Consider the following 13,320-nt stretch of genomic DNA (forward strand, 5'->3'; position numbering starts at 1 on the left):
ATCATCAAGTAGTTGCTGGAACAGCGCATGCTACCCTACTACATCGTGCAGTTGTAGAGACCTTAACTCCATAGCCCATATAAAGACTGAGTAAACATGGACAACTTAAATCTTTTTCCTTCCCTTTTGTCTTTTCTTTCTAACCATCATCTCCAGCATCACCACTTCAAAGAGCTGGCGAAGGCTATCACTGTCGCAGGGAAAAGGAGCCTCTGGCACCATCTATTGAGTACAGGAGGAACAAAGCCCAAGGAGGGTTTAGGCTAATTTCTCTGCACCCTAAGGAGAAAAGGGTCCTGCCCCAAATGCTGTCCCTGAGAAGGATGAACGGGGAGCCATTCGACTTTGGGCTACATTTCTATTCAGCCAAGCACCTGCAGAGACAGAAGAGATGATGGCTGCACAAGGCAAGGCGCAGCTTCTCCAGCTGCTCCGCATCACTCGCTGGCGCCACGGGTACCCCAGTCCTCGGAGTTAATCTGTTCCTGGGAACTGTCCTCTACTACTTTACTGAATTCAGGCTTCTCCTCCAGCTTTTCCAACAAGCTTTTGTTTAGCTTGGGGTGAAGCCGCTAAATTTAAGAAAGGGCTCTACCTTATATGTTTGTTTTCAGGATAAATTCCTTGGGGATGTTTGCACATGTAGACATGTGAACCCCACTGCAATGGAAAAATTTCCTGTAAATCCCACTTTTGAGACCAGACCTTCCTACCAGCACAAGATCACTTTCCTTTTCTGCCCACTACTATCAGTTTTATTTTAAAAGATTTTTATTTTTTTTCTCCAATGTTTTACTTTAAGAATACCATCACAAGCAGCTCCATGTCTGGCGGACTTTCTGCCAGTTTTGCTGCTCTGGGAATATGTAATTCAGCTTGGAGTGCCTGGCATGCAGCCTCTGAATATGCAAACTTAAACTTGAATAACAAGCTAAAGATTTCATGTTCAAATGAATTCAGAGGTGCCTTTAAATTCCTTTACTCACAAGAACCCAATTCCCTTCTTTCCTTCAGCCTGGCCATAGGAGACAGATGGCACTGACAATCCTGCCTTCATCCTATTTGCTCAAGCAGCTACATCATGACAGAAACAAACATATTACCTTTCCCAAAATACAACCAAAGACTCATTTAGGGGACAAATCTCAAGACTGAACTGCAAAATGAAATATGTACGAGAACCCTCACCTTGGATTCTGGACCTAAGCAAATGGTCAAATGTAAGTGAGCATAAATGAAAAGACATTTCGTTTACAAAGGCAATTTATCAGGAAATTTTCTTCTTTGCTTAGTGCACAAAATTCTGAACAACAGAGAAGGTAAAACCACATAAATGTGACTTGTGTCTTTAATATTTAGCTGGTTTTACCTCCTTCATTTTACTAATTTTTTGAAAACAAAAGTGTAATTTAAATACTACTACTAATAACAAAAATTAATAAGGAAAATGCATAGTAATTTGGGAAATTGCACTTTTCAGTTTAAAAAAACATAAATTACATTGCAAAAAATCAATTTAAACAAAGCTTTAAAATCTTAAAGTAGCAATCTGGAAATGCAAGAGCACATTAGTACTATGAACAGCACCGGTATCTTAGCACTGCCTACCTATCTGAAATTTATTAATTTTTATATCCTTAAAATTTTCCTCTTTGAAGTCAGGCTGCAGAGTGATTGGCAATTACCCAGTTATTATTACAGCAATATAGGGGTGCAAAAGATCTCTCAGATTATCAAGGGCCATTTCCCACAAGTTGCAGGCATCACAGTATATAACCATAAACTCACCAAGCTCTGTCTTAAAAGTAACTTCACTTCTTTGGCGTAACCATTTGGATTTGTAAGACTACTTCAGAACCTTCTCTTGTAATCCTTAGAAAATACCGAATTTTCAGTTTAAGTTTCTACGTAACTCTGGTTTTGTAGATGTTACTTTCAGTGCTAACTTTGTCCTTTAGCTTAAGCAGCTTTATTTTCTGGTGCTGATTCTCCTGATGCCTTTACTGACGGCAAGTGTATCTCCTTTCAGCAACCATTTTGCCAGGTTGAACAAGCTAAACACTTTAAGATGACTTTCATAAAACAGGTTTCGCAGTTCACTCAGAGAAGATCCTCTGCTCTATTTCAGCTTGAGCGCCGCTAGCGAGAACAGGGGTGCAGGAAGGCAGCGAGCAGACAACGGCATTTGTACTTCTCTCTCCTAGTCACATTGATCTGCACCACACTGCCATCTGGTACTGCTCACAGGCATCTTTGATCAGCTACTATATCTAGGTCTTCTTCCTCAATAATTTACAGCTAATAGCTTTTTTCACTAGTCCCCAGGTGAGTAACCTCACAATTAACAGGATTTGTTGCCATACCTTTTCTTTCATGCCAGGTCTCAACGATTCCCCCAGTTTTTCAACATATTTTGATCTTCTTTTGTTTTGGTAGTACCTGTCAACTTCATCCATCAACAAATTACCTCATTTTTTGTTGATATGGATAATTAAAATGTTAATCCAGGTTGGTCCCCAAAAATAATCCTTGAGAAATTACAGAGGAGATCTTCTCTTGCTGTATATTCTGCCTTGCAATACAATTTCCCATTTAGCCAAGTCCTTAGCCACATTCTAATCCCTTTATAATCATTTTATTCTGCTTCTCTAATTTCCCATGTGACAGAATATCAGACATATTACTACAGTTCCAAAAGATGAGAGCTAATGTATTTTCTTTGTCTAGAACAATCTGATATCTTTTCCAAGAAAATCACGTTCTTAGTCTGGGATGACCTGCTTTTTAGACCATTTCCTATCTACCTACATCTCTCTAATTTCTACCTCCATTTTTGCCTTGAATCTGTTTACTAGTGCACTCATAGATACATTAGACTTTTGGGGTGGGTTTGCACAGTAATTATGTATATTTAAAATTAGGTAAATAAATGATTTCGCATGATTTTACTCACTTGTTCCACCACCAGGACTAGTTAGAACTAGTGAAGGATGTGGTGCTTCCATGCTTTTATGAAGTGTAGCCACAGCAATAATTTTCCTTTTATGTATGCATAGTTTGGTGACATCTTCGTCCGCTTTAACATCTTCAGCAGTTCTCTGCTTCACAGCAGCTCCAGGATCAAAATTAAAGACCTGAGAGTAAAAATTCCAATGTTTAAAATAATGGTTATAGGCAGCAACTCACCAAATATACCTAAACCTGAAATTTTACACTGAATTAAATTCACCTCTGATCCTTAGAGCTGACTGCTCCTACATTGCCCACAAGATACTTTTACAGTATGTTTTGAAATGATAAATAAAAAGTGAATATATTTATAATAACTAAACAGAATCATGGAAGCTGTCATCTAGCAACAGAACTTTAACACCCCTCAGTATAAAGTGTATGGAGAAAAAAAGGAGAAAGGACCATGTGTGTTTGAGATTGCCCTGCAATTAAGATGAAAAGTTTACAATTTGTGTATAGATGATAAAATTGTGAAGCTGATACCGAAGCTATCACGTAAGTCAGTGTCTGGCTCCGACTCTCACATGTTAACATGATGCTGTCGATGGTAGGTTTCCAGTTTAATGTTCAAACACCATAAAAACAGAGTCAGATATTGTCCATGAGGGGAGAAGGCAAAAGTGAGATTAATTTTGTATTTTATGGTAAATCTTTGGGTGTATACCACTTATTTTATATGTGAGACCGGAACAGAGACTAAGTCATGGCATAGCACATCAGCTGACATAGCTCATAAGGATTAGAGCACAGAGATCCAAAATGATGTTTTTCTTTACCTTGGGAAGAACAAGAGGACATTCTAGGCCACACTTGCATGTTCCATCAGTCAGCAAGTAAGTCTTCACCTGCTCCAAGCAGGATAATAAAGACCCACTGGGACTGTAAAGGAACAGAAATGATGAATACAAGCTATTTGATAGGTCATGGCTTCTATCTACCATTCTAACAGCTCACATAAGAGAGTGTTTAAAATAACAGAGCTAAGATCTCATATTTTTTTTTCATAGTACTTCTTGCTTTTAGTCAAGAACTGAGATGATACTTATCAAAAACAGCCCCTCCCAAAAATTTTAAAGGAAGATTTTACTCTTTACATTTTAAAGGAAGAAAAACAAACACAGCAAGTGCAGAGAAAAGAAAGTCACTGACATTATTGATATTTACTATTCACATTGCAGCCCTGCTTGAAAGCTTTAACTACCACCTAACTACACTAAGATTATTTTTCTCCCTCTTCTCTCCTATGAAGTGTAACACACAGGCAGAGTGCAGTCCCCCTGGACCTCCCCCCCCGCCCCCCATCACATCACTGCAGTTCCGTGCAGGCACGAAAGTCATCTCTACTTTTTAGGGCTGGGACCTAATTTAAAAAGAAAAAACATGGAAGTGTGTTTCAAGGAGTTTGAGCAAACCCAGACAAAAAAGGGGGCATAGTCGCAAAACTGTTTTAGCTGGGTCTCTTAGTTGCACAAACAGTTTGGTTTCATTCAGCTAAAATTTCAAACCTCTCACTGAAAGTAAGAAATATTACACCAAGAAGCCAGTCCAATGAGTTTCTGATAAACTGCACTCGGATTTCTCTAACTCCCACCAGAAAATCATTATCTCCATATCCAAAAATAGGACACTGGAAATTCTGTTACGGCAAAATCACTAATTCATAAGATGAAAAAAGTTCTCATGTCACAAGCCTCTAACTTCCAGATTGCTCTTTATTACTTAGCCATCTAAACTGTTTATCAGGGAAAGAATACAATAATTTATGAGGACTGGCTAAAACACTGGTTCGTAATGGCAGCTGTAAATAGCCCTTACTTTAACAAAAACAACTTAAGTGGAATAGTTTGGATCATGAAAGCAGCCAAGAGTCAAAATTCCAAACTATGATAAACTTCATACTTAAAACCCAATGTACAAACACCTAATTTTGCAGAAGAACCAAGTCACATATAAAGCAACATCTGCAAGTGACATTTAGAGTTATGCTGATGGCTTAAATAAGTACTTTATTTACCAGACTTGCCCTGAAATACTTATTTTAGAGAGAACTGCCCGGGCTGTATGTGTAACAGTGATGGTTCTGAGGGTAAGCAAGAAAAGAGAGCAATCTGAAAATAAGGGTATGGGAATGAAGTGATAGATAGGTCAGAAAGCCAAAACTCCCTGCCTTAAATTGAAATACTTGGGGAGTAAAGGGAAACTACTCTTTATTTTTTTTTTTTAATTTATTTATTCTCATTTCAGCGATAGACTGGTTAAACCACGATGCTACCACTATCACATTTTAACTCAGCTCCACATCTCCAGTGCTGGCCGATCGCTTTGGAGATTCCCAACCTGTCCTGACTGCCACACAGGAGTGACTGCTCACCCCAAGCGAGATCCATACTTGAAGACGCTTCCCACAGGAAAAACTCAGATTGGCATTTGCTCTCCACTATCCCATCTACACGCAAAAATCTCCACGGACACTTTCTGTGACGCTGAAAAAGTTTGCATTAAATGGTATCCCTGGGAATATGCTCTGGAGTCAGGATGCCATTTTATTTGCATTAGTAAAAAATGCCTACTGAGCAGCAAGAGTAAAGCTGTACCATCAGAATTCTTTTTTTTTTTTTCCTGTTTCTAGAATAAAGCAACTTTAAATAACCTTCCTTGACATGCAGTTTGCCTGGGCACATGAGCCCAGTTCAGGCATGAGGAGATATAGGAGCCTGGAAACAACAGACCTGTAAGGCACATACGTACTGCATCAGCAATCAGGGGGTGCAAAGGAAAGTCTGGATACTCAGGCTTAGCAGGAATGCACAGATCAGCCCACTGAATCTGTGGCATGTGGGATTCAGCAGCCCTACTGTGCATATATGCATGGTTATTTGTCCAGAAGAAACAACAAAATTTAAAAACACCCAATTTTTCTCTTTCTACCTTGTTCCTGACTATGTAATTGCAAAATATCTTTTGTGGACACAAATTCCCTCACGCTTCTATACCGCAAAGAATAATCCACAGCTTCCTTTATAAGAAACTACCAGGGTTTTTTTTTCAGCACTGAGGTCATCCAGAAGTTTTAGGTCTCCCAAAGAAACAAGAAAGAGCAAATTACAAAATATATTAGGATCTGTTACAGACAGCTGTGAAATCTGTTCCTGCTATTAAAGAGCTTTTCTCAGTTTATTCCACTGATGACTATTCACCCACAGTAAGCTGAAGAAGAGATTTAGGTTCTACTTTAAGGCAGTAGCACTGTTTTACTAAGAAAAGCACTGAGACTCGACTCAGTGCTTTTACCAGTAATAAAAACTAGTTAATTAATGGATTTAATCCAAAGCAACTGTTGACAGTTGATAGAAAAGCATGCATGCTCTATAAGGAAGCACAAAGAGAATGAGTCCTTATTCAGCTGGGATCATCTATTCTAGTTAAATCATGTCAGATCTTAATATATACACTAATTTTCCCTTGGATAGCTTTTGAGTCAATATTGTTTGACCTTTCATTCTCGCAATAAATGCTGTATTTTCAAGGTGGTTGTTCCTTCAGAAGGGCAGTGCAGCAGTAGAGCAGGTTACCCAGAGAGGTTGTGCAAACTCAATCCTTGAAGATGCAGCTGGTGAAACCAAGGGTTGACCTGACCGAGTGCTGCAGATGCTCCACATCAAGCAGGAGGTTGGATTATTTGACTTCCATCCTTTCCAGCCAACATATCCTACTCTGGGCTTTGCACCAAATAAGAATGTAAGAGCTGTGGACCATACTAAGTGCCTTTCCTTAATCAGAATGGGTTACAGAAGGCAACGAGATAATTAACCATCGGATTAAAGAGGAAAAAAAAAAAATATATGGGCAAAACTTGGGAAGAGGGCAGAAATAATGCAAACTTCTCCAAGCTGAAAAAGGCAAGTGGAAGCTTGATTAATAGGGTCAACTAGAATAAAAACAGTGTTTTGTGTAAGGCAATTCAGAACAGAAATATTAAGAAAGTCCCCCGAACAAAGAGAATATATATAAAAAGAAGACAGAAAAGCAAATAACTGCCAGAATTATACCAAAATTTACTAGTCTATAAACATGTAGGACACATGCTTGAAGAAGCAGCACAAGCTCCGCAGCCTGCTTCTTACAGTTGTAGAAAATGAAGTTCAAAAGCAGGTAGGATCATCAGGAATATAAAACTACCAAAGCGTTGTATGTCCTGATGCCTGGATATAGAGATGATAGGAAAAAAAAACCCAAACAAACAACCCACAACTTTTTCTTTCTCATTGATTTTTAACTAAGGCAGAGGCCCAGTAAATTATAGCTGTAATGAGAAATACAAGGGGAAGGCAATTTATCTTTGACATGCGTATCACTGACATGGATTTTGTTTGATTCTGCTAATTGAAAATATAGACAAGAAATCCTGGAATGCATTTGATCTTTTATGGTACTTTTGTGTAAAATTGGAGTATGCTTTGACTCATTAAAGAATTTTGTATTGGTAATACATGAAGTGTGGTGAAAATAGCCACTTTAACCACAGAATAGTGGAATAAGATTAAGCAAAAAAAAGACTGATAATCATTTAGATTTCTGTGATGTAAAGCTGATGTACCGATGTTTTGTTAAAGCTAACTTTGATCTCTTTTTCCAATAACATTTAATTTACAGTCTGTTTGTCTGAACACATTAATTTAATAGTAATTTCAATGCATTTCTTTGTGACTGTTCCAGGGTAAAGCAAAAAAAAAAAAATCCAATAAGCCAACAAAATAAACAAATGCAATACCTAAAACTTTGGATTTAGGCTTGTGTTCCTGTTTTTTCTACATGAGAAATGTTGGGAATCCATAGAAGTAAATCTTGCTGGAGAAAGTCAGTGACACTGAACACAGAACCTTCACAGGGCATACAAAACCTCATCTTTTCTGCAGCTAAGTAGTTACACCACTTAAATTTCCTTTCAAAGGGGAGTAAGAAAAACAATAAGTATGATGAAGACCTGGAAAATAAACCCAGAAAAGACGTAGGGAAGAAGAGCTACAGAATATGAGGATAAAGTTGCATGGCACTGCAGGAACCAAGCTGAAGGCTTGGGGCTGACAGAAGAAGCAAGTCCTACTCTACCTTACCTGCCATGAACTGCCTCATTGCTGCTTTGATTTCCACCAGCAAAGGCTCTTCTAAAAAGCCTTTGCAAGGAAAAGGCAATGCCTATGCATCTCGGAGCAGGCAAAAACCAGCAGAGATTTCTCCTCATCTCAGATGTCGCATATAACTAAACCTCTGGTTAGCGTCATTGTAAAAGGTTTGAATAATAAAGATATTAAGTAAGGTTAAATCTGCTACTGCTTAGCTTTAAAACCCATACAACAATAATAAGTAATAAAGAACTATTAATGCCTAAAGCAAAATGTATAGTAAGGATTATCAAATTTTCAAGATCAAGCAATATCAGAGAGTACGTTAAGCGCATGCAAATGGCACAAACTGACATAAGTGGACTCCACTAATATCAGCAGAAAAAAATGATCTCGCACTTCCAAAAGAACAAGCCCTTGAAGTTTTGGAGTACAAAAGATTAGATGAGTCACTCGTTCACCACACGTTCTGGCAAAACTACAATGACAAGAAAACCAGGAACCACCTCAGACAACCTTACCTGATATACAGCACTCCGCTTTGGTCCACCCGTCGCTGCCAACCAACGGGAACTTGCACTGCTGGTGGCCCTCCATCCGTGTCCCCTCCGTCACACTCCTTTCCACCATTCATTTTTCTGTTTCTGTTTATGAGTCTTCAAAGATATCAACAGTAAGATGATATCCTTTTACTACATGTCATCATGGCCTCCCAAAGAAGGCCATTCAGTACACCTTTCCCCAAACTGTACAAAGTGCATTGGGAGGCTCCAGCTCAGTTTGAAACCAAGTCCTTAAAAGTGGCCATTTTTGTTAATGAGTCAGTTTCCCATTATAATCCACATTAAATATGCAATGTTTAACTCCTTATATATTCATAAGGATGAACTATATAGATAAAAATTAGTGCTTCCAACTTGGGAAAACCATAATTCACCAATCCTTTGTTACCTGTCAGAAAGGAGAATGGGGAAAAGGAGAATTTCTAGTTCAACAGCATGGCTCCAAGCTTGATGACTAAGATAACTTGTATTTTGTGAAAGCTCGTCTCATTTTTATAAATATGAGTCAGATCTAATACCTCCAGGTATTATACCCTTTATATGCCACATTCTTTTTGTTTTCTTTTTATCTTCCATTCATTATCCAAGTTGTCTTCTTGAGTTTCTTTCATGACTCCCTGGCTCCAATAAAACAGCCTGCAAAATACAGAGATAGAAAACACATGAGCCATTTTCTGAAGTCTTTCAACCCAGTTCAGTAACTTGTGAAGATGTATACAGCTGCATCCATTTAAAGAGCTTCGAATCAAAATTTTAAATGTCAATGGAACCATCAAAATAAGGCTTTGGGTAAATATAATCCTGCTAGCATATTCTATTTCTATGTGGATGCGATGGAGCTACATCTCAAAAGCTCCAAGAGTGCAACTGTTATTAAATAGTTAATGTACAGTTTGGGTGAATTAAGGGATGTATCTTTTAACTGAATAGTTTCACATATGCTTCTGTTCAGAATTATCAACAGATGACTAGCTCAATCAATGCCCTTTAAAAACTGTTTATAAAACTGAACGAATTTAATGCGAAGGAAGCTGCTTGTAGGCTTGATATCCATAAAAATGGAAGAACCCTGCATTTAGTCTAAATTAAAATAATCATCTTACAAAATAATTGTATAATAAAAAGGGAGAAGCCAGCATCAATGCACTGATCTCAGAATACCTATGAGACAATCTGAATATCATAAGTAGTAATTTCCCTCACATGATTATACTGTATGAGCAAATCTTCATGAAAGAAGTTCAGAACTGTGTTATTCCCCCAAAATAGTTTCTCAAGTTGACCAGGTAAGACTTAACTCAAGATCGAACATTTTATTGAGGTGAGACAAACATGGAATACATGATTCAAATAGTAAATATGTGAGAAAAACCCACAATCCTAGAACTCAAACATACGATGGCACCGATGACTATGGTAGTAACAATACTAACAGGTTTTATTTGGAATCGCACGTCAATTCTGCCTTACTCCTAATACTAATGTTATGCTAACTTTTTAAAACATAGTAAATGTTACTATAGACCTGACTGATTTTAATAAGAAAAGGTTTTCTGAAATAGAAATGGAACATAAAGTCTTAGGATCCTACAAAATTTCTGCAACAACCATACCAACAACACATTACTTCTATATTTAACAGTAATAACAGCTCCTTCCTTCAAGACCACTAAAGGAAGGCATAAATATAGTTCTTGAAAATATTCCCTTAAGTACACTTATGCAGTACGTTCTCTTTAGATGTGCTACTTATAAATGTAAAGTTCAAAATGCTACATAAAGGAAAAAAAAATAGCCATGGTATTTACAAGAAGGATGTGGACTAGAAAGGAGACGGCTGGACATACCCCCTTGACTAAGGTGCTGAAACCTGAAGAATAGAGCGTGATTTTCATAATAAAGAGAGTGATTTTCTGTAGGATGAAGCCTTCTAGAATAGCCTGGCACTGTTTTGCAGGGATCTCTTTGAACCTTCCTACATTCTGGAGCATTCCAATAGGATGTCAGTGTGAGGTTAATGGTTGGACTAGATGATCTTCAAGGTCTTTTCCAACCTTGATGATTCTGTGATGTAAACCTTGGCTGACCAAAACTGGGGAAGGAATGAGGAGACTATGATGAGATTCTGCTCACTGACAGTGGGGAGGTGACTGAGTACTAGCGAAGGGTAGAGGAGTGAATGTCACATGAAACACGTTTCCATCTCTCATATGAAAACAATCTATCCTTTAATCTCTAAATCTGGTACACAGAAATAGGATTTGGAGAGCACTTGGCAACAGTTCAAGATTCTCTCAGGTTTTCAGTTTAGAAGTTTTGGCGTTTGACTGGTTTTAGCCTGATTAAGAAGGTAGCAGGTGATGTTTTATCAAAACCAAGGCAGAATTTACCTTCAAGTTTCAGCATTACTGATGGATGCTGCATTGGCATTTTTATTGTAGATCCCATGTAAGGCTAAAACAGGTAAATAATTTCCCTATTATTTTTAATGAGAATTAACTTTCTGTAATACAGTAAAATCGGAAAATACATATTTAAAATACTGCAAGCACACAGCACAGAGAAGGTTGTTCATCTCTCAGCCTGGTCTTGCTGTGGCTCATGTTGCTATTTAGGGCAATTGCACTGGATCCATTACGAGAAAATAATAGCCATCAATTTCTTTTTTGCACAAGCAGCAAGAGACCCTTTGAAGTAACCTTATATTTCTACTGGTTCTGCAATGCTCTGCCTCAGCTAACATCCCATTCCATCACCACCCTAATACTTATCATCTAATCAGATAAACCGTTTTTCTGTACTGCACATAGCTTGAAATAGTACAAAAAGAGGCAAAAGAATTCACTTAACTGCTTTGTCTGTGGAAAATATTTAAATCTTTTTACTCAGTACAGTGAATTGGGATAAAATGGCTGCTTCAATCATATACCTTCAGTCAAAGTTTATTGTTTGTGTGACTTTTTCTTGAGGATACTAGAGACTAAAGAACTGTAAACTAACACAAGGATTTGAGTGATGTAAAAAATAAAAATGAATCAGAGTACAGGTACGATGATCCATTTTCCATTTTTCCCCAGGTACAAAAATACTTCAAACACCACACTCACCCTGAGCAGAAAACAGTGAACAATGCTATTCACATCATCGAAGTTTGACCATTTTTCTTGTAATTTACTGTGCTCATATGCAACTTGGGGGCTGTGAGGACACACTGATGTGCCTGTGTGCAACGAATTACAGAAAAGAGGGCTATGGCTCCCTGGAAGCTTCTTAGTACACGGCCAATCAGTGTGTAACTAGCCATGTAGAAGTACACAGCTAATCAGTATGTAACTAGCCATGATTTATAGGAAAATGCTCATGGAAGTGAGATTTTTTTTCCACTAAACTCCAACACAGTTCTGTGCAGATTTCCAGAAACTGCAGGCAATAGAATCCTAGAATGGTTTGGGTTGGAAGGGACCTTAAAGATCATCCAGTTCCAACCCCCCCACTAGCCCAGGTTGCCCAAAGCCCCGTCCAACCTGGCCTTGAACCCTTCCAGGGAGGGGGCAGCCACAGCTTCTCTGGGCAACCTGTGCCAGGGCCTCACCACCCTCACAGGGAACAATTTCTTCCTTAGATCTGATCTAAATCTGTCCTCTGTCAGTTTAAAACCCTTATCGCTCGTCCCATCCCTGCTCCGCCCTGATCAAGAGTCCCTCTCCCCTTTCCTGTAGCCCCTTTCAGTCCTGGGAGGCCGCTCTAAGGTCTCCCCAGATCCTTCTCTTCTGCAGCTGAACCCCCCAACTCTCTCAGCCTGTCCTCACAGGGGGGTGCTCCAGCCCCGTGAGCATCTTCGTGGCCTCCTCTGGCCCCGCTGGAGCAGGTCCGTGTCCTTCTGCTGTTGGTGCCCCCAGAGCTGGACCCAGCACTGCAGGGGGGTCTGACGAGAGCGGAGCAGAGGGGGAGAATCCCCCCCCTCACCCTGCTGCCCACACTGCTCTGGGTGCAGCCCAGCACACGAGTGGCTTTCTGGGCTGCCAGCACACATTGCTGGCTCACAGTCAGTTTTCCACCCACCAACACCCCCAAGTCCTTCTCCTTGGGGCTGCTCTCAATCCCCTCCCCGCCCAGCCTGGATTTGTGCTGGGGACTGCCCCGACCCACGGGCAGGACCTTGCCCTTGGCCTTGTTGAACTCCATGAGGTTCACACAGGCCCACCAGTATATATTGTAACTGTTGCACTTTTCTATTAGGCACAAATGGCAAACGTAAGAGGTTGCCGTTGATGTTTTGGTATAGAAATCCTTCACTAAACTGCACATGCAGAGTTGTCATGTGTTACTTTATTTAACTGAATAACATCATAGAAAAGTTAAGCATAGTACAGGTCTCTCCAAGATGAGTTAAACCTCTCAAATCTGCTTCAACAAAGGGCATCCTTTGCATTTTCCAAATAACTTGTTATCAGCCAAACAAAGAAAACGGAGCTAAGGAAGATAGCAGTGAAAAAGAAGATGAGAGTCACTTAAACCGGGCTGGGTTTGGCTCTTTTTCACCCTATCGCTGGCACAGGCTCGTTTCATAATACATTTTATATGATAAAGCAGCCTAGACGAGAAGCTGCAAGTGTAAGGGG

General features: G+C 39.3%; 1 protein-coding gene across 10 annotated transcripts in view; it reads right to left on the reverse strand.

The window, feature by feature from the left end:
• MBD5 (methyl-CpG binding domain protein 5) overlaps positions 1-13,320 on the reverse strand; it is a 105,456-nt gene that overhangs the window by 40,147 nt on the left and 51,989 nt on the right. For 7 of the 10 annotated variants that reach the window (XM_074828503.1, XM_074828502.1, XM_074828500.1 and 4 more), the window contains 3 exons: positions 8,657-9,334; positions 3,789-3,891; positions 2,954-3,134 (listed from right to left, as the gene is read on the reverse strand). In XM_074828503.1, the coding sequence (XP_074684604.1) occupies positions 2,954-3,134; positions 3,789-3,891; positions 8,657-8,769 (397 nt within the window). In that variant the 5' untranslated portion in view covers positions 8,770-9,334. The remainder of the gene's footprint in view (positions 1-2,953; positions 3,135-3,788; positions 3,892-8,656; positions 9,335-13,320) is intronic. The other 3 variants (XM_074828507.1, XM_074828505.1, XM_074828504.1) reach the window with 3 other exon arrangements.

Source organism: Strix aluco, chromosome 6 (assembly GCF_031877795.1).
Source record: "Strix aluco isolate bStrAlu1 chromosome 6, bStrAlu1.hap1, whole genome shotgun sequence".
Lineage (NCBI taxonomy): Eukaryota > Metazoa > Chordata > Aves > Strigiformes > Strigidae > Strix > Strix aluco.